Source organism: Gopherus flavomarginatus, chromosome 4 (assembly GCF_025201925.1).
Source record: "Gopherus flavomarginatus isolate rGopFla2 chromosome 4, rGopFla2.mat.asm, whole genome shotgun sequence".
NCBI lineage: Eukaryota > Metazoa > Chordata > Testudines > Testudinidae > Gopherus > Gopherus flavomarginatus.
The window spans coordinates 40,643,514-40,666,885 of NC_066620.1; the positions used below are offsets into that span (position 1 = coordinate 40,643,514).

Consider the following 23,372-nt stretch of genomic DNA (forward strand, 5'->3'; position numbering starts at 1 on the left):
GCCAATATGGCTTCATCAGGAGTTCTTTAGTGACATGAAAATCAAAAAGAAATCCTGCAAAAAGTGGAAACATGGTTACTGGCCTAATGGATTAGGGAGGGAAGCAGTAGGTGTGAGAGATCTTGATTTTTAGTTAGGCTTTTGATGCAGTCGCGTGGGATATTCTCATAAACAAACTAGGGAAATACTATCTAAATGAAATTACTATAAGGTGAGTGCACATCTGGTTGATAGACTGTTCTCAGAGCAGTTATCAATGGTATGCTATCAAACTGGGAGGATGCCTCTAATGGGGGTCCCATGGGGTCAGTCCTGGGTCTGGTACTATTCAGTACTTTCATTAATGACATGGATAGTAGAGTGGACAGTATGCTTATAAAATTTGTAGATGACACGAAGCTAGGAGAGGTTGCAAGCACTTTGGAGGATAGGATTAGAATGCAAAGGACCGTAACAAATTGGAGAATTTGTCTGCATTCAATAAGATGAAATTCAGTAAAGACAAGTGCAAATTTTCACCTAGGAAGGAAAAATCAAATGCACTATTACAAAAGAGGGAATAATGGGTTATGTGGTAGTACTACTGAAGAGAATTTGAGAGTTATAGTGCATCCCAAATTGAGTATGAGTCAACAATGTGATGCAGTTGCAAAAAAGGCTAATACTATTCTGGGTTTTGTATAAGACATGGGAGGCAATTGTCCTTTTCTACTTTGCACTAGTGAGGCCTCAGCTGGAATACTCATTCTGAGCACCACACTTTATGAAAGATGTGGACAAATTTTCTTTATTAAAAACAAGTGGTTTATTTAATTCACACAAAGAGAACATCGTGCCATACACACTTATTTCGTATTTGTAAATTATAGGGCACAAAAAACTATAGGTGTTTCATATTCAGTTACTTTGTCATTTTCCCCTTCTCCTAATGGTGTGAACCTATCCATTGAGGTACAAACCCTGTGTAAAAGACTAGGAAATAAATATAAAAAACTTTATTTAGTGACAGTTAAGTCTACATCAGTATAGACCCTATCCGTGCAATGCCTACAATGCTGTCGATAACACTTCAGTGCTCCATAAGGCTTTCACTTCCTCATCTGACTGATACCAAAAGGCTATATGAACCTCAGCTTCTTCATACTCGTATTCTAATGCAAAATCTTAACTGTGACCTCAGCAGTATTAAGGCAGCCTAACTCCTCAGATGTATGGAGTCAGTATGTGACAGATGTGCTGATCTGTTGTTACAAGAGTGTCTGAGGTCTGTTCATGTTTTGCAACAGAGTGCAGCTTTCATGAAGTTGCATGTCGGTATCTGTTGGAGGTAGTTTGCACAGGCAACCTTAATTCTGTCATATCCCTACTTTTGAGTGCTTGATGCTGCAACCTCAGTGTTCTTTTAATGTAGGGTTTTTTAAATATATATGTTAAATGGATGCTGTCACATTAAATTGTACTTCTTTCTGAAACTTCTTTGTTCACTGTTAAAGTAACACCTAGTGATTACTATATCTGAAAGATTAGAGTAGAAAATATTTTTCTCTGTCTTTTCAGATTGTGTACTTTGTACATTGAACAGGACTTTGGGTGTAGTCAGTTTTATTGTTTCTTCTTTGAGTGCTTGTTCATGTTAATTCCAGCTGTGCACGCACGCACGTACACAGTAGCCGGAAGATGTTTCCTTTAGTAGCAGCCATAGGGTTGGCCTGGAGGCCCCCTGGAGTTGCACCTTCATGGCACCCAATATAGTACCCTGCCGACCCGCCACCCCCTCTGTTCCTTCTTACCACCAGTGACGGTAGCTGGAACTTCCCTGGCTTTTGCTTCAGCAAGTGGCTTAGCAGCTCGACTCTCGTTGTATTCTTCTTGTTTAGTCAGTTAGTATAGTTTGTTACCTAGTTAAGTAGTCGTAAGTTCTGTTGCGGGGGTTGTTCCTGTTCCTTCCTTGCTGTCCCCCGGGCATGCTGCGATCTACAGGTTTCAAGACCTGCAAGGACTGCGTGAAGCGCATGCCAAAGAGTGACCCTCCCCCCCACCTCTGAGTGAAGGTCACCAAAAAGACAGCTTTAAAATCTGTCTGGAATTCCAACCAAGAACTCTGAAAGAGAGAGAGCAGGCTTAAAATCCTCCTCATGGAGGCAACTCTTCGACCACAGTCGGACCCTAGTAGGGGAATCCTACCACTAGCACATCATCTTCGGTGTGGAGCATGCCGGCACCCTCTTCGAGGTACCAAGTATCAAAAAAAAGACGTGCTCAAGGAGCCTCTCACTGTCATGGAGTGTCTCGAGGACACTCCAGCCTTTGGCACTGGTCCCAGTCACCGGTGCAGAAGAAGAAGAGGGTCGAAAGCAGTCGATCCCCAATACCTAGACCCAGAGACCAGCGATCAGTGGCACCACAGTTGGGCCAGGGCTTTGAGATGCAAGGGGTGGCCATGTCAACTCTACAAAAAACTCAAGTTCCTCATGGTCTTTCTGGCCTCCATCATTCCCTTATTGGATCCAGCAGACTGGTATGCCACCCTCGACTTGAAGGATGCATACTTTCATATCGCGGTCACTCAGCCCCACAGGAAGTACCCCAGGTTTGTGGTGAACACCCGCTACCATTTCACAGTCCTCCTGTTCGGCCTGTCAGCAGCACCTTGGGTTTTCACCAAGTGCATGGCAGCCGTTGCTGTGTTTCTGTGCAGGCACCAGCTTCAGGTGTTTCTTTACCTCGACGATTGGCTGATCAAGGGCCCCTCCAAGACCCAAGTGGAGGCTCAGGTCAAGTTTATCAGAGCCACCTTCGTCAACCTGGGTCTCCTTTTAAATGAAGCAAAGTCCACTCTGTCCCCCGTTCAGAGGATAGAATTTATAGGGGTAGAATAGGACTCGATCAGGCCAGGGCATATCTACCACATGCAAGGTTTCGGGCCCTGACCATTCAAGGCTTCAGTTTCCCACCACCACAGCAAGAAACTGCCTGAAGCTTCTGGGACATGTGGCGGCTTGTACCTATGTGGTGCAGCATGCCAGGCTCAGACTGCAACCTCTTCAGTCGTGGCTGACATCAGTATACTGCCTGGCCAGAGACAGCCTGGACAGTATAGTGACCTTATCTCTCCCAGTCCTTGACTCCCTCCTGTGGTGGCTCGACGCTCAGGAGGTATACTCAGCGGTCCCCTTCACCAGTCATCAGCTGTCCATGTCTCTAGTGACAGATGCATCAGACGTGGGCTGGGGAGCACATCTAGGAGACCGCAGGACTCAAGGTCTTTTGGTCTCAGGCAGATCTGACTCTCCACATCAACGTCAGAGAGCTGAGAGCGGTACTCTTGGCGTGGCAGGCCTTCTGGGCATATTTAACGGGGCAATTTGTATCAGTCATAATGGTTAACACCTCCGCAAGGTTCTATATCAGAAAACAGGTGCACACTCCTCTCCCCTGTGCCAGGAAGCCCATGTGCTGTGGGACTTCTGTGGAGAACATTCAATATACCTGCAAGTGTCGTACCTCCCCGGGGTACAGAATGAGCTGGCAGACCTCCTCAGCAGGTCATTTTATGGCCACGAGTGGTCCCTTCACCCCGACGTTGTGATTTCAGTCTTCCAGAGGTGGGGCTTTCCCCAGATAGATCTGTTCACCATGCGACACAACAGGAAGTGCCAGCAGTTCTGCTCCTTCCAGAATCACAGCTCCAGAGCAGATGCGTTCCTCCTCCTCTGGGGAGGTTGTCTTCTATACACCTTTTCACCCATACCACTCATTCACAAGGTGATCCTCAATATCTGGAGGGAATGAGCTCAGGTTATATTGATAGCTCCAGCATGGTCCTGACAGCACTGGTACACATGTCCGTGGAAGCTCCAGTTGCCTTGCTGCTCTTCCCAGACCTTCTGACGCAAGATCATGGTCATCTTCAAAATCCAAACCTCGTGTCTCTTCACCTCACAGTGTGGAAGATCCATGGTTGAACCCAATGGAGTTTTCCTGTTCAGAACAGGTTAGACAGGCCCTCGGCTGTAGAACTCTCTAGGAGAGCCACCTACCTTGCCAAGTGGAAGAGACTTTCAATCTGGTCAGCGCAGTGCCATTCGTCCCTGATGCTGGCCCCAGTGTCACTTATTCTGGACTACCTCCTCCATCTGAAGCAGCAGGGGCTTTCGCTGTCATTGATAAGGGTTCACGTAGCTGCCATCTTGGCCTTTCACCCAGGTGAGGAGGGCTGCTCGATGTTTGCTACCCCTGTGGTCAACCGGTTTTTAAAAGGGCGGCAGGCTATATCCTCATGTCAGACAGCCTGTCCTAGTCTGGGACCTCAATCTGGTCCTTTCTAGACTAATGGGACCACTCTTTGAGCCCTTGGCAACGTGCTCCCTCCTCTTTCTCTCTTACAAGGTGACGTTCCTGGTGAGGATAACCTTGGCCACGAAGGTGTCTGAACTCAGGGCCCTAACCTGATATCCCCCATATACTGTGTTCTATAAAGACAAGGTGCAGCTCAGGCCTCACCCTGGTTTCCTCCCGAAGATGATGTCACAGTTTCACATCAACCAAGACATCTTTCTCCTGATGTTCTAGCCTAAGCCTCATTCCAGTTGCAGGGAGCAGAGACTCCACTCTCTGAATGTCTGCAGGGCCCTAGCCTTTTACATCGAGATAATGAAGCCGTTCAGAAAATTGGTCCAGTTATTCGTGGCAGTGGGGAACAGAATGAAAGGTCTGCCTGTGTCGTCAAACGTATTTCGTCATGGATCGCATCCTGCATCCGCGAGTGCTACAACCTGGCGGGGGTTCCTACACCCCTGATCACTGCGCATTCCACCAGGGTGCAGGCTTAGTCAACAGTGTTCCTGGTGCATGTCCATTCCAATACCCATCCTCCTTCCCCTCTGTCGGAGTAGCCTTGAAGAAGGAACTGAGGGAGTGGCGGGTCGGCAGGGCACTATATTGGGCACTATGAAGGCACGACTCCAGGGGGCATCCAGGCCGACCCTATGGCTGCTGCTGAGGGAAAAATCTTCTGGCTACTGTGCATGTGCACACACCTGATTGGAATGGACATGAACAACACATCTCGAAGAACAACAGTTACAAGAAGGTGAGTAACCGTTCTTTCCCTTGTATAGTCAGTGAGCTAATCTCACACAAACAGGGAGAGACAGAAAAAATCTTTTTAATAGAAGAGGAAAATGAGTGTAAAACCATGAAAAATGAAGGTGTGTGTGACCTGAAATTGCTTTCAACTTTTTTTTCCTTAAAGTTGACTCGGTTTCAACTTCATGGCAATTAGTTTATAGGAAAATGGTTTGTTTTCCTAGCTTATTTCTAATGTTTGTTATATACAGTAATGAATGAAACTAATTTCACTTAATATTTAAAACTATTATTCTTCAGCAATTGCATCACTTTTGTAATTATAAACGCCACTAGGTGTCGCTGTTGTTGCATATCTTATCATACAATATTCACTATATAACTGCAATTACACAGTTACAGTAGGGTGACACATGCAATTCTTCTGTCTGTCCATATATTTTGCAGTATGTTTGCTGTTTTACTGGAACAAAATCTTTATGTTAAAGCCTAATAATGTTTAGTTTAAATTTTTGGCAGTTTGTCATCTAAAACTTTAAAATTTCAATGCCATAAGTTAGGCACTAAATTAAAATTAGCCTGTTTTTCAGATGTACTGAGCACCTGAAGTCCCATTTCTTAATTGGAAACTGTGTGTGTTTAGTACTTCTGAAAATTGGGCCACTTCTTTAGAGGCCTAAGTACGGATTTAGTGACCTATGATCACAGTACACACAGTAGTAAAGCAAGAGAACTGTATAGTTACCAGGAAATGCTCTTAATTTTTGGTAACTCCAAAGGAATTTATAGTGGTAACACAATGATGCCGCATTGTTGCTGGATAACTATGCCAATTTAATAAACTAAAAAACCCTTTGTTAAAAAATCCCACTGTCAAAATAATCTTGTGTTGGGTATGTTGCAGTATGCACACTAAAATACATCAGAAATGCATTTGCAGAAATAATATTTGTGTTGAATCTTTTAGAAATTTAACCTGGAACAAGAATGTCAGGTTATTTAGGTAACATTGAAATAATATTAGCTTATTTTGACTTTGCTTCTGTTACAAGTTTAGTATAGGAGTTTATTCAAAATTACTTGACCTTCTCACTGTCAAATCTGAGACAGGGCCTTGTGTACTGCAGTTTTATTGCAGTATTATTACCTGTTCTCCTATCTGTATCAGGAAGACCAGGGACTTGAATCTGGGTTTACCCACTCCCAGGGAGTACCCTAACCTTTGAGCTAGTGACTATTCTGGGTTGGTTAGTTGGTCTCTCTCTCTCTCTCTCTCTCTCTCTCTCTCTCTCAACCAAAAATTCCATCTGTGAAAAAAAGTTCTGTTTAGACATTTTACAAACACACAAACAGCCAAACTGAGTTGAAAAATTCCTGACCAGCTCTCTTCCACATCTGCCCCCTTCTCCACTTCTGTCTCCCTTACTCCCTTCCCTTAGCGCCCTTTTCCTTTTATTTTCTTTCTATTTAGCTTTTGCCCACCTAATTAAACTCACCTCTCCTCCTTCCCTCCCCTGAGAAAAAATTGAGGAACAAATGTGACATTTGATGCCATCCCATTGTTTGCTCTGCTTGTGTTCTACCCATACCCTCATCCTTTGTCTGGCTTTTCTCTTTAGCTTGTAGGCTCATCAGGGCAGGGAGAGTTCTACTCTGTTTATACAATACCTGGTAAAATGGGACCCTGTTCTTGGTTGGTCCTTAGGCACTACCCTAATAAACATGCTGAATGATAATATGTGTATTGGACAGCATGCACACCAGGGTTTATTTGTATTAGCATAAATAAAGAAAGGACATTGACCTGAAAAATTAATGGTTGAAAAAGTAGAATATGGCTTTTTCAGGAGACTTGGATCATTCTTGCTAATAATGTTTACGATGGTGTAAGAAGGGGCGGGGGTTGTACAGTTTGAAGTTGTACAGTTTCTCCTTCCAGAGTTGTGAGGAAAGGAAATCTTCTCTAGCTGCTTCTTATGTTAAGAAAGAAATGAATATCAAAATTCAAACACTTCTGATGTGCTTTAGGGAGAGTGGTTTTGGGGATCTGGAATAACTATGGTTTAAATTCTAAATAATTTAACTGGAGCTATAATATTAAGAGTAAAATCAAATAAAAATTCTGTTAACTAAAATGAAGCCTTAAATAATTTTTTTTCATATATTTGAATTGGGAATATATTTCTGTAAACATTAGAACATTTGGGAAGTAAGTAGATTTGGGACAAAATTTGAGTGACAGATTTGGGCAAACTTTGAGTGACATGAGAATGAAGTGCTGTAATGGTGGAGGATGGCAGAGGAGGTTCTGAAGCAGAGTGGAAAGTTTGTAAGTTACCCAGGTTGTGTACGGCAGGATAGTGTGCAGTGTGTGGGAAGACTGGCTGTGCACTAAGGCTAGCTAACCACTCCTTGTTGGAGCCATGGAGCACTGCTGGGTGTGTTAGTTTGTCTGCCCACGCAGTCTCAAAGAACTGCTAGGCAGCATCCTCCCTCTCATGCGGGAAAGACTTCCTGCATTCAACCCTTACACCATGGACCCACACAAGACAGGCAAGAGGTTTGCTCTTCACAATTAATTAAATGACCAAGGTTTTCCCTTATGCAATCAAAATACAGTTCAAATTTGCTGATTCCACAAATTTTCAAGCATTCTGGCAGGATGTGCATTTTTGTTATTAATTTGTGCATAAGTATGAATTCCTTTTTTCCTTTTAAAAAAAGAACAGGAGTACTTGTGGCACCTTAGAGACTAACAAATGTATTTCAGCAGGAGCTTTCGTGAGCTACAGCTCACTTCTTTGGATGCATAGAATGGAACACACAGACAGGAGATATTTATACATACAGAGAACATGAAAAGGTGGAAGTGTGCATACCTTTTAGTATTGCTACAGATCACAATTTACATTAAGCAAATGTTTGCTCTTGTGTTGTTTAGGATCAAGATTTCATTCTGTGAAAGGAGAGGATGGCTTGAAGTGAAGAGATTCTAAAAATATAGTGCAATACACATTGTGAAATTGAATGCAGATCTTTGCATGAAAGTCAGAATAACGTAATTACTGCAGTCAGATGGAGCAAAATAAAATTAACAACGAAATTTGAATTAAAGTCCTCGACGTCTAAGTGGTTTCTTCTTCCTGCCCAAATGAGAAACAATATAAAGGATGCGACATTTTCACCTAGCATATATCTGTTTCAAAGATCTGAGAAACTTCCTTTCTTTGGTCCATATCCAGTGCCCATGGAAATCATTGGGCAGACTGTCCCTTACTTCAGAGAGTGCTGGGTTTGGTCCTTTTCCTCATTAAACACTGCCATTTATTTGTTTTTAAAAGTGTAAATTTGTGGCCGCTGCTTTAGGCCTGGCCTGCATCTAAAATTCAGGTTGACCTAGCTACATCATTCAGGGCTGTGAAAAATTTCACACTTTGTGCAATGTTGTTAGGTCAACCTAACCCCCATTGTAGACGCAGCTACATTGATGGAAGAGTTCCTCCATTGACCTAGCTATCACCTGTTGAGGGGGTGTATATGTTACAGAGATGGAAAAACCCCTTCTTTCATGCTGCAGTGGTGTAGTTGTGCTGATATAGTGCCTGTAATGTATAGGGTAGCCGTGTTAGTCTGTATCCACAAAAACAGCAAGGAGTCTGGTGGCAGCTTAAAGACTAATATTTATTTGGGCATAAGCTAACTCCCTTCTCTTCATGTGTTGGTATATAATGCCAATATCCGTAATTTTCACTCCACGCATCTGAAGAAGTGGGTTTTTTACCCACGAAAGCTTATGCCCAAATAAATCTGTTCATCTTTAAGGGACCACCGGACTCCCTGTTGCCTGTAATGTAGACATGCCCTTTCTTTCCCCGGGTTGGAACAGTCTGAGGCCTTGGCTACACTGGCGCTTTACAGTGCTGCAACTTTCGCACTCAGGGGTGTGAAAAAAACACCCCCCTGAGCGCTGCAAGATACAGCGCTGTAGAACGCCAGTGTAAACAGTGCTGCAGCACTGGGAGCGCGGCTCCCAGCGCTGCAAGCTAAACCCCATGAGGAGGTGGAGTATGTGCAGCGCTGGGAGAGCTCTCTCCCAGCCCTGGCACTGCGACCACACTCGCACTTCAGAGCGCTGCTGTGGCAGCACTTTGAAGTTTCAAGTGTAGCCATACCCTGAAACTTTCTTTATAGCAGTGCCCTTAGACCTGGGACGTGGATTTGTGCGTAAAGAGTGATCGTTCTCTCTGATTGGCAATTGAGGTATTAATGGGCTCTAAAGAGAGTTCTGCCAAACTCTCTGAAGGAAGAATGATGTCCTCGAGGGTGCAGACTAGGGGGAGAATAAGGAAATCTCCCTGAACTTCCCACAGAGATGAAAAGGAGAACATTTCCATGAAGAAAAGTCTTGTTTTCTGAGTAAAAGGGTAAACAAGTTCTAAGTGATACTGTCCATCTAGTAACTTTTTATGTTAGAACATCTAATATATTATTTCATTAAACAGAGCTTTGGAAGGAGAAGTAACTCTTACGCACTTAGAGCCCGCTTCAGGAAAGCATCTGTTTTCAAGAAAGCACTTAAGCATGTGTTTAAAGTTAAGTATATACTTAATTTTTCTGAATTGAGGCTTGGCCATGATATTATCATGTGAAATGGCTTTTAATTTCACACAGATACATGTGATATGGAACAAATATTTAGATAATTAGAACTGTTAGGAGCATATGACCATAAACACTGCTATGTACCAAAGATCTTTATAGGTATCCTTTATTTTGATCAACAAGAAAGGCAAAAAGTATGCACCACAAATGAGCCAATAAGGAAAATCAAATTCACTTTTTAAAATACAGAAATTTCAAAATAAGTGTTTTATGAGCCTTGGTATTTTGCACAAGTGCATAAGTTTTAAAACAATTTTAAGTGGTCATGTAAGATACTCAGTGCGGCTCAAAGACAAATATCTCAAATCAAATACAGGATTTTTATTGCATTAACACACATGGCCATCTTTGAATACATTTATCTTAGTGAGAGTATTATAAATATGTTTCTTCAGGAAAACACTGTTGGGTGAGAAAAAACATGTATATCTGATACTGAAAGAAAGCAAGATTTTTTTTTTTTGCACCAAATATGTTGTAGACAACATTCAAGAATATTTCATTCTTGTAAATAGTCACACTGCCGTGATGTCGAAATTTGTGTTGTCATGGGCCATCTGCTGTTTATTGTAAATTTCAGTCACATTGGTCATAGTTGTTTGGGACACACTCTAATCCAAGCTCTTGGCTATTTCATAACATTTTTTTTTCTCAAATTAAACTGATATTCTTTTGAAACTACAATAAAATCTCTCTCATAAATACAGACAGTACATGATAGTTGCCAGGTTTATACTTTTCGCATACTATTTTAAACTGTGGTTAGGATATGTAGTTTTTATCCTATGCAAAAGCCCACATTTTATCAGGGATATTTGATCAGACTTGACATCCCTATTTCTTAGACATTTGCATCAAGTCATAAGCTGTGATGGTAGGAAGTGCTCAAGTGGCTGTGCCCTGGAAACTTGTATTGGTTTGAAACGCTGGGCAAATCTCCCTTTCCAGAATCTGGAAGGGAAACTTAAAGATCAAAAGTGCTGTGCATTCCAGGTTACAGCAAATGTCATGAAGAGTCAGATCATTAGTACTCAGCCTATAATGAAGGGGGTCCCTTGCTCCTTTGGAGAGGGGGCACTTTTCCTGGAGACCAGCTGTTCATTGTGAGGCTTTTCTCTAGTGACCTTTTATAACTCAGTTTTTCCCTTACTGCTTGGAGTTTCAGCTGCTGCCAATATGATTCTTTCCCCATTGTTACTTTCTGGCAATGCTGCTTTTTCTCTGTATTCTTTGTTTCTCTTTCCGGTTCTGTCACCCCCAGCTATATAGACAGGGTGAGGATGGTCCAGTGGTTAGTGAACTAGCCTGGAATTCAGGCGATGTGGGTTCAGTTACCTGCCTTGCCACAGACTTCCTGTGTGACCTTGGGCAAGTCACTTTGTGTTTGCACAGCAGCTGGCAGGTATGATTCCCAGCGTGGAGCTAGTGTGTTAAAAATAGCAGTGTGGCTACAGTGGTACAGGCAGCAGCTCTGCCTGCCTGCCTGAATACAATCTTACCTAGGCAATTGGGCTTACCCAAGATATTGTGGTGACACTGCTATTCTAGGCAGCAGAGCTAGTGCATGTATGTCTGCCCAGGCTGGGAATCACGACTCTCAGCTGCTTTGTAGATATACCCTTAGGCCACTACCCGGATCGGCGGGTAGTAATCGATCTATTGGGGATCGATTTATTATGTCTCGTCTAGAACGCGATAAATCGATCCCCGAATCGACGCCCATGCTCCACCTCGTCAGGTGAACTTGCCACCGTGAGGACGGCCAGGTAAGTTGAACTAAGATACTTGAACTTCAGCTACACGTATCTTAGATCGATCCCCCGCCCCTAGTGTAGACTAGCCCTTAGTCTCCCTATGTGAGAGTTCCTGTAATAGCACTTTCCTACTTAACTGGACCATTGTGAGGATAAGTACATTAAGAGAGTGAGATGCTCACAAGCTGTGATAATGGGGGTCAGGTAAATACCTAAGATAGATAGCTATTGAAGCCAAAAGGTCTTATTGCTTGCTGTTACACAATGACATCATATACCATATATTGCATAGAAAACGTTTAGAGGCTTTTTTGGTAAAGACTTTAAATGGATTGATAGCAACTGATAGTAAAATAGATTGATGAATGTTTTTAAATCATGTAGCAAAATGAAGTCTTTTAGAGATACAAGTATGCATTTTAAATAGATTACTTGAGTATGTTTAAAAAGTTCCACTCATGAATGGTACCTTAGAACATATACAACATGAATTAGAAAAGTGAACATGGTAGCTAGTTCTAGCCTTGCTGGTTAAAATTTAATTACATCTGTCATTAATAGGTTTCAAAGATCATTTGTAAATTTTTCGTCCATTAACAGTTATTTAAACCCATAGATTTCTAAAAACCACAGGAATGGTAGTAAAAATATAGCTAAGAGTAGAGTGTGTGGTCAGAGGTATCTTGCCAAGTAATCTTTCTAAGATTTGATGAAGTAAACACTGTCAAGCTGTTTTTTTTAGTACAGTAGCCCATATTAATTTTGATTAAATATTAGTCCATGCTCTGTCTTTTAGTATATTGACTGCTTTAGCAGACTTGCGGGTCTTCATGAGACATTTCTGAGCTTAAGTGTTCAAACCAATGTTTGCAGCAGACACGCTGCTGTTACGGTTTATATTGATTACCAGTCCAAAAATACTTGTTTAACAATGTAAGAAAATACAGGCTTCGTACCCTACTGTGGTTTTCTAGTAATATGAGTGATAACATAACTGCTGTTAACTTATGATTAAAGATAAGTTTTATAAAAATTTTGTGCAATAAGAGGCAAATTGAAAAGAGAGAAACCCCATGTTTTCCATACTTCCTAAAGCTAAAAGAATTTGAATGTTGAAATAATGAATGTAATCTAAAACCATAAAACCATTTTAGGGTAGTCTTACTTGGCTTACAGAAAAAGTATATGGTGTATTCTCTGTTAAAGTTTTAAGGTGGCTGATGGATGGCAGATGGAGGATGGTTCTCTTTCTGTACGTAAACACTGTTAAAGTAGAGCTCTGCTTGGATCTAATAGTAAAGCTCAACCTGACCCTGACTAGACCACAGCTAATCTGAACCTGTCAGGTTTTTTTTCATACCTGACCCAAACCCAACACTTGTAGTTGGGTCACCTGAGATTTGGGTTGGTTTGCAAGGGTCTAGCGGCTGGTCTGGACTCTATTTTCTTTACTGTTTTTCCCCCCAGAGCTGCTGAGGTTAATTTCTTCCATGCTCTGTTCTCCATCGCAGCCCCGTGCATCCGAAGAATTGCTGTTTCCCTCCTTCCTCTCAGCCACTCCCGCAAACTTCTCAGTGTTGCTACTGCCACCTCATCCCTGGGGCTCACCCTAGTGGGGGCTTTCTCCTCCCCATGCCCGCGCTCCATTTCTGGCCACCTTCTCTTCATGCCCTGCCATCTTGCTGCAGTGAGAGGTGCTATGACACGTCAACACACTGCACAGCATGCAGCACAGCCAGGTGGCAGTGGCTGGCAGGAGTGAGGAATGCAGTTGGTGAGGTGCTGCACCCCTGGACGGGAGGAGGTGATCAGAGATCACCTGAAACAGAGTGTTGGGTTATTTTCAACCCACCTGACCCGAACTCGACTCTTGTAGTGGGGTCCCATTGGATTGCGAGGTTCTATACTAAGTTTAATTGAACTTATGAAGATTGTGACAAAAGTAGTTTTTGCTTGCTTGTGGATAATATCAAGTAAACTACTAATTTACAGAGAGGAGATTTTAGACACTGGTTGAATTAGGATCAGAGGCGCTATCATATTATATTATCCCTGTCATCCTTTTAGTCCAGTGTCCTGTCTCTGATAGTAGCCAGTTCCAGATGCTACAGAGGAAGGTGTAACAACCCAAAGTGGCCAACTGTTGGATGTTCTCCTTGTCTGTATAAATGTTTAATCCTTTTATGATTCCTCCTAAGCGCTTTTCTCAATGATACGTTGTGGAAATGAATCCCACAAGCTGATTGTGCATTGTGTAAAAAGATTTCCTTTCATTCTTCTATCAGTTAAAAAATTGCAGCTTTTAATTAAGTGTGTCCTTGTGGTATGAGAGGGTTAACAGGAGTGCCTGAGTGTCTCTATGCTGTTCATTGTTTTGTATACCTTTATCATTTCCCCTCCTCTGCAGATAGTCAGTCAGTCTTTTTTCTTTCTATTTATGTGGAAATAGTTCCATTCTTTTAACCACACTTGTCACTCGTCTCTGTATCCTCTCTATTACTAATATATCCTTTTTGAGCTAGTATTAGCAGAACTGACCACAGTATTCCAGGTGAGGGTACACCATTGATTTGGGGAGTTAGATTTTGAGACTTGGTACTGTATGATACAGTCTTTTTTCAATGCACAGCTAAAACAACTCCATTGATATTTGTAGATTCAAGGGGATAATATATTACATCCTTTCATCTTTATATATTTTAGTATTCTGTATTCTGCCTGAAATTTTAATATCCCAACCTATAGTAGCTATCCATCCTGTGCACAGAACCAGGCAGGAGGTTCTGTAGAAAAAATTAGGTATGATCGCATAATTAAAGACTAAATCTTAATGCATGCACACAAGACAGGACTGAATTAAGGTTACATAATCATATTTCCCAACTTTTGAGTTCTTGACCTTGTAACCTTAATAATGTTTTTTTTTAATTTAGTTTTTAATCTAACGTATATATTTAGGATCTCTAACCTATCTGATTTATAAATTTAGCACTATCTTTAATGTCTGAAACCTACAAACAATAGTCCTGGTAGATGAAGTGCTCTGTATGTAGACCCAAATTCAGAAAAGCTTTTAATACACCCTTATCTCCCAGTCCAGTCAATGGGACTTAGACACATGCTTGAAGTTCTGCACTTGTTTAAGTGCTTTCCTGAATAGGAAGAGACTTAAGCACATGCTGAACTACTGTCTTGAATCAGAGCCATATACTCCGTTTTGAGATGGATGGTGGTTCCTCATTTTACGACTGTGATGGGTGCCATATACAAACTCAAATAAAATGCTATCTCAAATGAGAAGTGATAACAATATGTGCACTAGCATGAGATGTGTAAAGAGCTTCCTCGAACTGTTCATATGTTTTAAATAAGGAAAAAGCAAAACTTAATTGGATTTTGGATTCTCCCTTCTTACATTCCTGAAATAGATCAAACGAAGCAAAACCTCTGAAAAATCTAACCATATGAGCAGGTACCTTACGGTATGTCTACACAGTAACTAGACACCCAAGGCTGGCCCGTGACAGCTGACTTGGGCTTCACAGGACTCAGACTGCAAGGCTGTTTCAGTGCCATGTAGACTTCTGGGCTCGAACTGGAGCCCGACCCCAGAAGTCTACATGGCACTGAAACAGCCCCTCAGCCCGAGCCCCACAAGCCTCAGTTAGCTGGCATGGGCCATCTGCAGGTGTCCAGTTGCTGTGTGGACATATCTTTAGTTTTTCCATCTTATGTCTAGTGATGGAACATTTTAATTTCTCCTAATTCTGACATAATTGTTTGATTTTGTATTATATGTGAATATTGATATTGGGTCTGTTTTGTTAACTCAGATTTAAGTGACACTCCTCTCCTTTATTCTGGCGCATCATATTTTAAGATCTCTTGCCATCATACCAACAAAGTTGCCTTGAGAAAGATTCTTTAAAAAAGTTATTTTGGTAAGCTGCTTGTTACATAATACTCTATTCCTCTCAATTGCCATTTTCCTTAAGTGTTTGCCGTGCACAGGTGTTCTTCCCATCCCTAATTACACAAAGGTATCGTAAATAGCAAACCAACAGGTATAAAGAGACTTGTACATAAAACAGATCAAAGTAAACAGACCATGTAGTCCTTTGGAAATCTTGGCTACCCACTTTTATAAATAAAAGTGCTTCTAAAGCAGAAAGTATTCAACTACTGTATTTATATAGGCCTTGATTGACAGTTCAGTTATTAACCTCATAAAACACAGGCAGTGTAAACTGGTAAGAATGTTTATTCTAGCACTTCTATCTGAAGGAAAATGAAAATTAAGATATAATGGCTTGGTCTCTATTTCTTTTAAGTATTTATTTTAGAACTATGCAGTATAAAAGAATGTTTTCTCAAGTCAGTGAACTTAAGCTATTTTGCTTACTGTTCTGGAATTTAAGTATGTTGTTATAATTCCTTAGAAAACAAACCTAACATTTACTAAAGCTATAAATTCCACTGATGCATAGTGATTCTTCCATCCTTCTTCAAAAATCCCCCCTTCTGCCAATGTAGTAAATAAATCTAAGTTGCTAACTACATGATGCTGTAATAAAAAGACTGGCACCCATTGCTCTAACAGAAGAGGTGTCCTAGAATTAAATTAGTTACTGTAATAAATCTGAGAATGACAAAGATGAGATAATCCTTTTACATCCTTGTATAATTAATTACACAGGGCTTTTTATTAGCTAGTACATTATAACATTTATTTTAATTAATAAGGATATGCACAATATTGTTGATTACTTTTTCCTTTTTTTTCCCTAAAAAGGTCAGTTATGTGGTCAGGATGTCTTGTTGGGAGTACTAACATTCTCTTTAAGCATGTAGCAGTTTTCAACCTTGAAAGCTAATACCATGAGCTCTCTAGAGACAGTATTAAAAGTAACTGAAATGGCATCCTATGGCTAGCTCTAACAGAAGAATGTACTGATTGTTGTAGACCAAGATTATCTAGAGAAAAACTCATAAAAATATTATTTCATCTCCATTGCTGTCTGGAACTGTCCAATGTGCATTGCTATCTACTTAAATTTCTAACTCTTAGAATGCTGATGTTTCCAGTCTGCCATCCAAATAAATATGTAGCTGGCTGGGCTGCCTGGTCTGGTCAGTCTTTCTCTCTCTCTCTTGCCTGCATTAGCTGTAATAATTTCAAATGGCAATTTTTGTTTGACAGCTGATTGGCATTTTAAAGAGTAACATAAATTCATGCCAAGAAGATTGCTTCATACTGAAATAAAGACTACACTGATTGTTTTTAGGAAAAGTTAGTAAATTCCAACTAGAAAAATCATCTTTCTTACCTGGAGTCTATTGATTACTAAGCTCTAGTATCTGATGGGGCCTCCAAATACAGCAGGAAATAACTAGAGTTCTTTTTGAAAATGGATGTTTTTAGTACTGTCATTTCAAGCTGTAGCATTTATTTTGACTGAACTCTGCTTTTTTGTAGCTTCCTGGGCCCAGATTTTTCTTCACTCCTTAGCGGGTGATGAATGTTGTGCTATGAAAATGCAGCTCCCAGCCTGAAGGGATTAAAGAAATAGCAACATTTTTTATGTTGTGTGGAATACAACTAAGAAAACCCCATACAAACCATCTGTCTTCTAACCTACTCTTAAAAGAAACATTTCAATTTATTAATAAACAATGTATTTAACTGATAACTAACTACTCTACAAAAAGTAACATACTGATTCAGAGAATAATTTCTGAAGGAAGAAAACTGTAAAAGTGGTTTAGCCATAATATTCAATGTAAATCTCAAAAAAAATATAAGCAGTGATTTTTTTTTAAACTGCACTGGGACCGTTTGCAGAGTCAACTTGAGAAATGGGTGGCAGAATCTGACACACAAATATGTTTAATTCAAATACCTCCAAGAATAATAGCACTCCCCATGATGAATTTTATGACACATCCTTAATTCTGCCCTGTAGTCAGAGGAAAAAATATTAAAAAATGTGTATATGAAATAATCTTTTCTAATCAGGGACCACAAACTCTGTCATGCTTTAATCACAATCATGTGGTTATTGCAGTATGTCACTTTAGGGCAGAGTTCAGGTTGTAAGGTTGCCCTAACTGCATTTCCATACTTCTTCATGAGTTTGGATTTCTTTTAAGGTTAATCTTAACTCTGAATTTCCTGAGTTTATGCTATTTGGTTTTGTAGGGCTGTCAATTAATCACATTTAACTCAAAGTGATTAATTCAAAACAAATTCACTTGATTAAAAAAATTGATCATGATTAATTGCAGTTTTAATCACACTGTAAAACAATAATAGAATACGAATTGAAATTTATTATAAATATTTTGGATGTTTTCTACATTTTCAAATACATTGATTTCAGTTACAACACAGAATACAAAGTGCCTTTTGAAATCTGAGAGGGATAAGGTGTGGAGCATGCTTTCAGAAGTCTTAAAACAGCAACACTCCGATGCAGAAACCAGAGAACCCAAACCACTAAAAAAGAAAATCAACCTACTGTTGATGGCATCTGACTTAGATGATGAAAATGAACATGCGTTAGTCCGCACTGCTTTGGATTGTTATTGAGCTGAACTCGTCATCAGCGTAGACGCATGACCTCTAGAATGGTGGGACGCTAAGGAGAGAGAACTGTTAAGAAAACCTAATAAGTAGGTAGGTCATGTGATTGCAGCACTCTACAGCATTTGAACACTAAGGAAGTCCTTATCTGGTAAACTATTAAAAAAAAGAAACCTTAGAATAAACTAATTTATAGAGGCAGAATCTTGAGTTGTCATTTCAGATCATTTTGGTATTGATAATAGCTGTGGTCTGGAAACGTTTTTGTAAGCAGGAGAATTATGGCATTATCACAGATGGAATGCGCTGGAGAAAAAACGTAAATCTGAGTCAGAACGTATACTCATGTCCTTGACCATATCTGCTATATTATTGAAGTTTGGCTTGGTCAATCACTTTGCTCTATTGTGATTCTTACCCACATGTCACAAGCGTTATTAACTGAGTTTCAACAGCTAGTTATGCCTTTGAGCCTCATGCACCTGATAAACTGAGCCATTGCATACAGTAGGGTTAGCATTGGGTTTTGCACTAGATCAATCAGCTGCACACGTTTTAACTGCAAACGTAGAGCAGGACAAACTATGCTTTGTACTAGTTCTGAAAGCTGTGGTTAATACTTTTTCCAGGTATGGATTAACAGTGGTTTCTGAAATGTTACTGAACACAGTTTGTCCTAGTGCACTCTTGCAGTTAAACCATATGTGCTTGAACTGGTGCTGAACTCATTGCCAACCCTTGTTATCACAGATCCGTCAGCCCTCTGATCTCTGATGTGCTATGGGTCACAAAGAACCTATTAGAGGTCGGCCTTGAAGATGTAGGGGTGCACATGCCCTCCATGGGGATCACGAAAACCTACCCAGCCCCCTGCGTAGTGGAACATTACTGGTACTGCTGCGAGAGGGGTCTCAATAACCTGGAGCAAGAGGTTGGATTTGTTCCAAATAGGTGTGAAGTAATTTCAGTGGCTGTTCATTCTGAAGCCCCTTTGTCATTCTCTGTCTTAGTTTTATCTTGCAAAACTATAGTAGCTGTCCTTAAAACCATTCCAATTTTACCTTTGCAATTAGATAACATTATGCTGACATTACTTAAGCTTCCTATTAATTAGTTTAGGAAACACTGCACAGACTGATGTCTCATGTTATTTAGTTGTCTCAGGCAACTGAAACAATTTTAAGGGTGATTACTATGTCTGGAACTTCTTAGAGGTTTCATCCACCCCAAACCTTGTGTGCATTCCAGACTGCTTACAAGTAGGATAAATTTGGCTAGTGACCTACTGGATAATATGAATATTGAGGTTTGCACTCGATCTGTGGCCTGGTATATAGAATAAAAATTACATGTTGCCGACAAGCATGTCAACAACAGGTTCAGCACCAGTAGAGGTGCACAAGATTTAAATGCAAGTACAGATCAGAACATACCATGTTCACCATCATTTCACAAATACGTGGTTAAGGCTTGTTTCTGTATTGGGATGGAGATGGGTGATCTACTCCATCTGTTTTACTGATGTCTATGAGTCTACATAGCATAGAAAAAGTTGTGTATTTGGGGGTTAGGAAGACCTATCTGGTGAGAGATGTGGGAGAGAATGAAGAACCAAAAGTAAACCAGTAAACAACAACAACAATTTGAATATTGAAATAGTGGAATATTCTGTCCACTAAGTGTGTGTGTGTATTTTGTTTGCTTGCTTTCATAATTTGCTAAAAGCAAAAGAGGCAAGTGTATCAAACTAGATTTGAAAACTTGTGTCCCTTTCATATGGCTATTTATATTTTCAGGCCCAAATTCAGCATTGACTTAAAATGCTTTCTGCGGGAATTGTGTCTGCTGAGGCCAGGGCTGCATTTGGGTCCCAGTCTCTCTGTTTTATCTTTCCTCTGTGATATGCTAGATAACTCTTTAGGGTCCATTAATTTCAGTATAGTCATTGCCACAATAAGAGTAGATGTTATTCTTGGCAGGAAAATATTAAAAAGAAGCCTCCAAGAACTCATGAAAACTATGGCCTTTAATAAAAGCCCCTCTAAATGTCTCTTGCTTTTTACCTTTATATATTCCTTTATATTTGTCTCTTTTCCTTTTCCCCCTACTTTTGTTACATCCTTTATCTCCATCCCAGTTTTGGTATTTGTGAGTGCCTATCAGCAGTCCAGGATTCTTCTTGTTGGTATTCATGATTTAAAATGAATATTAGAGCAGCCTTGATAGCCCCAGAAGGTCAATTGTCTTTAAACCTCTTTTGCTATGTTTTCTTTTTACTCTAGACTCTCAATATGAGCAGATGATTCACAAATGTACTTTATAGTGTCAGTTATTAAAGCAGGATACAAGGCTATGGAGCCTTTTAATTTTTCTGAAAAATATGAAATCAGAGATATTATAGAAGGAGATAATCTGTGACATATGTCATGGTAAACTGAGATGTACACACAATTTCATTGCTGTACGTACGAATTAAACCGATCCACCAATGTTCTAAGTATTTACTGCAGCAGCATTTAGCAACCAGTACCGCAGGATTCAAACTCTTTAGTTTATTTTTTTATAAACATATCTGTTAAGCAATTTTAAATCCACAGATATCATACAAATACAGTAATACAACACCTATTTACAAAGACATCTAAATGTACAAATACAAGTCTTGACCTGCACATGAGGTCACAGCACTTAATCAGGATTGATAAATACATGAAAGGAATAACTCTTGAGATATCATGTTGGCCTAGAGGCACTCATGAGAGAAGCAGGATGAAATAGATGGTGGAGGGGAACCAGCTGACCTGTGGTAATGCTATTGTCTAGTAGAAAACTGGAATCTATCTGTTACGTTATAAAATGTTTAATCTATTTTGAGAAAGTACAGTAATATTGAACAACCTTATCAGAGGAATGGGAAGGAGATTAATAAAAATGAGGCTTGCTGTGAAGATTCTATTAGGAAACAAATAAAGCCATAAAATCAAGTACAAATACATAGAGAAGTTAGTGACCATAAAAAGTACAATAAAAGCTCCTTATGTTAGCTTTGTGGGGGAGAAGCAAACTACTTTTCTCATTCCTCCTTTTTTAAAAGAAAGTTTAGTCATCCACATAGCAAATTGCTCTCTAGCTGGTTTAAAATAGACTTTTCTAGAAGTTTATCTTGCGGGGTTTTATAGATCTACATCTGCCTTCAATTATGAATTTTAGCTGTAATAGTACATTGAAGGAAGGAAGTTATAACACTACATGTACATCTCCACTCTTTGCCTTCAAAGTAACTTCCGCTTCATAAGAACTCACTACATTTTACTAGAACAGTTTTCTAGCTAGCATCATAAACCTTGTCCTTGTGTTTAATGAACTGTGGCGCAGATCCACACAGACAGAAAAGGTTGGAAAGAGTAAGTTCAGATAAAGGAGACAGATGAAACGATTATGAGTGGCAGGTTCAATGTGATCTAAAGTTAGAACAAAGGGCAGAATTCTTCAGTTAAGAGTTGTGGTGGTGGTGTGTTTTGTTAGCACTTTTCTTTAGGGGGAAACATAAGTAGAAGGGGAAACTGTGCCTGATTTACTCCCACAACTCAAACAAATTGTACTCTTTTTCCTCCCATAACATCTCTGGATCCTGGTAAATCTTTCTTCTGACGAGAGCTGAAATGAATTGTTCCCAGAATCCATCAATACAATGTAAATTAGCCTAAATGAGGTGCCACCATTCACTGAAAGGGTACTAGAAAGGAAGGATTGTGCTCTAGACCACCAACTGTCATATATAGAGAATTGGTGAACTATGTTTAATTTTTTGTCATTGTTAAACTGTAAGCTCTGTAGAACAGAGACCTACTCTTCTATTTTATTTATATACTTAAGTGTCCTGAACATTTAATGGTATTATATAAATGAAGCAATTACAGGGGAAGAAATGTGCTTCAGTTTACTTTTCTGTATTAACTTCTTTGACATGATGGTCAAAATGATGCTAAAAATTCTTACATGTGATTTACAGCAGCAGAAGAAAATTGATAGTAGAGAAAAAGCTGTTTTATCTGGCACTTCCCCAGCCGGAAAGCTCTAGAAACTGGCATTTCTGATCTTCATTGAAATGAAGACAAAGCTTGATAAGTATATGGAGGGGATGTTATGATAGGATTGTTAATTTGGGCAATTGATCTTGAATTACCACCAGACAGGTCTGCTCAATGGTCTGCGGGGAGATGTTGGATGCGATGGGTACTGAGTTGCTGCGGAGAATTCCTTCTTGGGTGCTGGCTGGTGACTCTTGCCCACATGCTCAGGGTTTAGCTGATCGCCATATTTGGGGTCGGGAAGGAATTTTCCTCCAGGGCGGATTGGCAGGTGCCCTGGAGGTTTTTCGCCTTCCCCTGCAGCATGGGGCACGGGTCGCTTGCTGGTGGTTTCCCTGCAGCTTGAGGTCTTCAAACCATTTTTGAGGATTTCAATAACTCGGTCCTGGGATAGGGGTTGTTATAAAATTGGATGGGTGGGGTTCTGTGGCCTGCCTTGTGCAGGAGGTCAGACTAGATGATCAGATTGGTCCCTTCTGACCTATGAGTCTATGAGTCTATGAGTCTATGGTTTACAGTTCGGTTGGCACGGAGCTGGTGGGGGGCTGGGGTGCGGGAGGGGCTGCAGGGCGCAGGCTCTGGGAGGGAGTCTGGGTGCAGGAGGGGGCTTGAGGCAGCGGTTTGGGGCACGGGAAGAGTTACAGGGTGCTGGATCTGGGGGGTGCTTACCTTGGGCAGCTCCCCCACAAGCAGCAGTCTGTCCCAGGTGCTCCTAGGTGGAGGTGCTTCAGGCGTCTCTGCGCATTGTTCCCACCCCACCCCGAGCACTGGTAATGCACCAACCTGCTGCCCTGAGCCCCCTCCTACACCCAAACTCCCTTCCAGAGCCTATGCCTTGCGGCCCAAGCCCCAGCCCTGCACCCCCTCTTGCACCCAAACTCCATCCCTCTTAGTTAACTGGCATTTTTGACTTACTGGCGCTTCCCATTCCTCCAACATGCCGGATAAAACAGCTTTTACTGTATACTATAATCATTATTATTCTACTGATAACTCTTTTGGTTCTCATTAAAATAATTCCTGTTTTATTAAATAACTCAGCACTATTTCTTATTGTTTAGACCTTGCTAATCCTGGTTGAAATATTACCCTTTTAAAATGTTCTGTATCTACATGCAGAAGAAAAGGAAACTGAAATGATAGAGGGCATGGTTGAGCTATATGAGCAGGGGAAAGTCTGAAGCAACAATAAAG

At 40.6% G+C, this 23,372-nt stretch overlaps 1 protein-coding gene across 14 annotated transcripts in view; it reads left to right on the forward strand.

The window, feature by feature from the left end:
- Window positions 1-23,372, forward strand: part of THADA (THADA armadillo repeat containing) — a 317,566-nt gene that overhangs the window by 76,571 nt on the left and 217,623 nt on the right. The window contains exon 27 of one of the 14 annotated variants that reach the window (XM_050951716.1): window positions 8,030-8,137. The exons of 12 other annotated variants lie outside the window; for them this stretch is intronic. In XM_050951716.1, coding sequence (XP_050807673.1) covers window positions 8,030-8,084 — 55 coding nt within the window. In that variant the 3' untranslated portion in view covers window positions 8,085-8,137. Of the gene's footprint in view, window positions 1-8,029; window positions 8,138-16,980; window positions 17,721-23,372 lie in introns of those variants that run through there. One more of the 14 variants, XM_050951717.1, reaches the window with a different exon arrangement.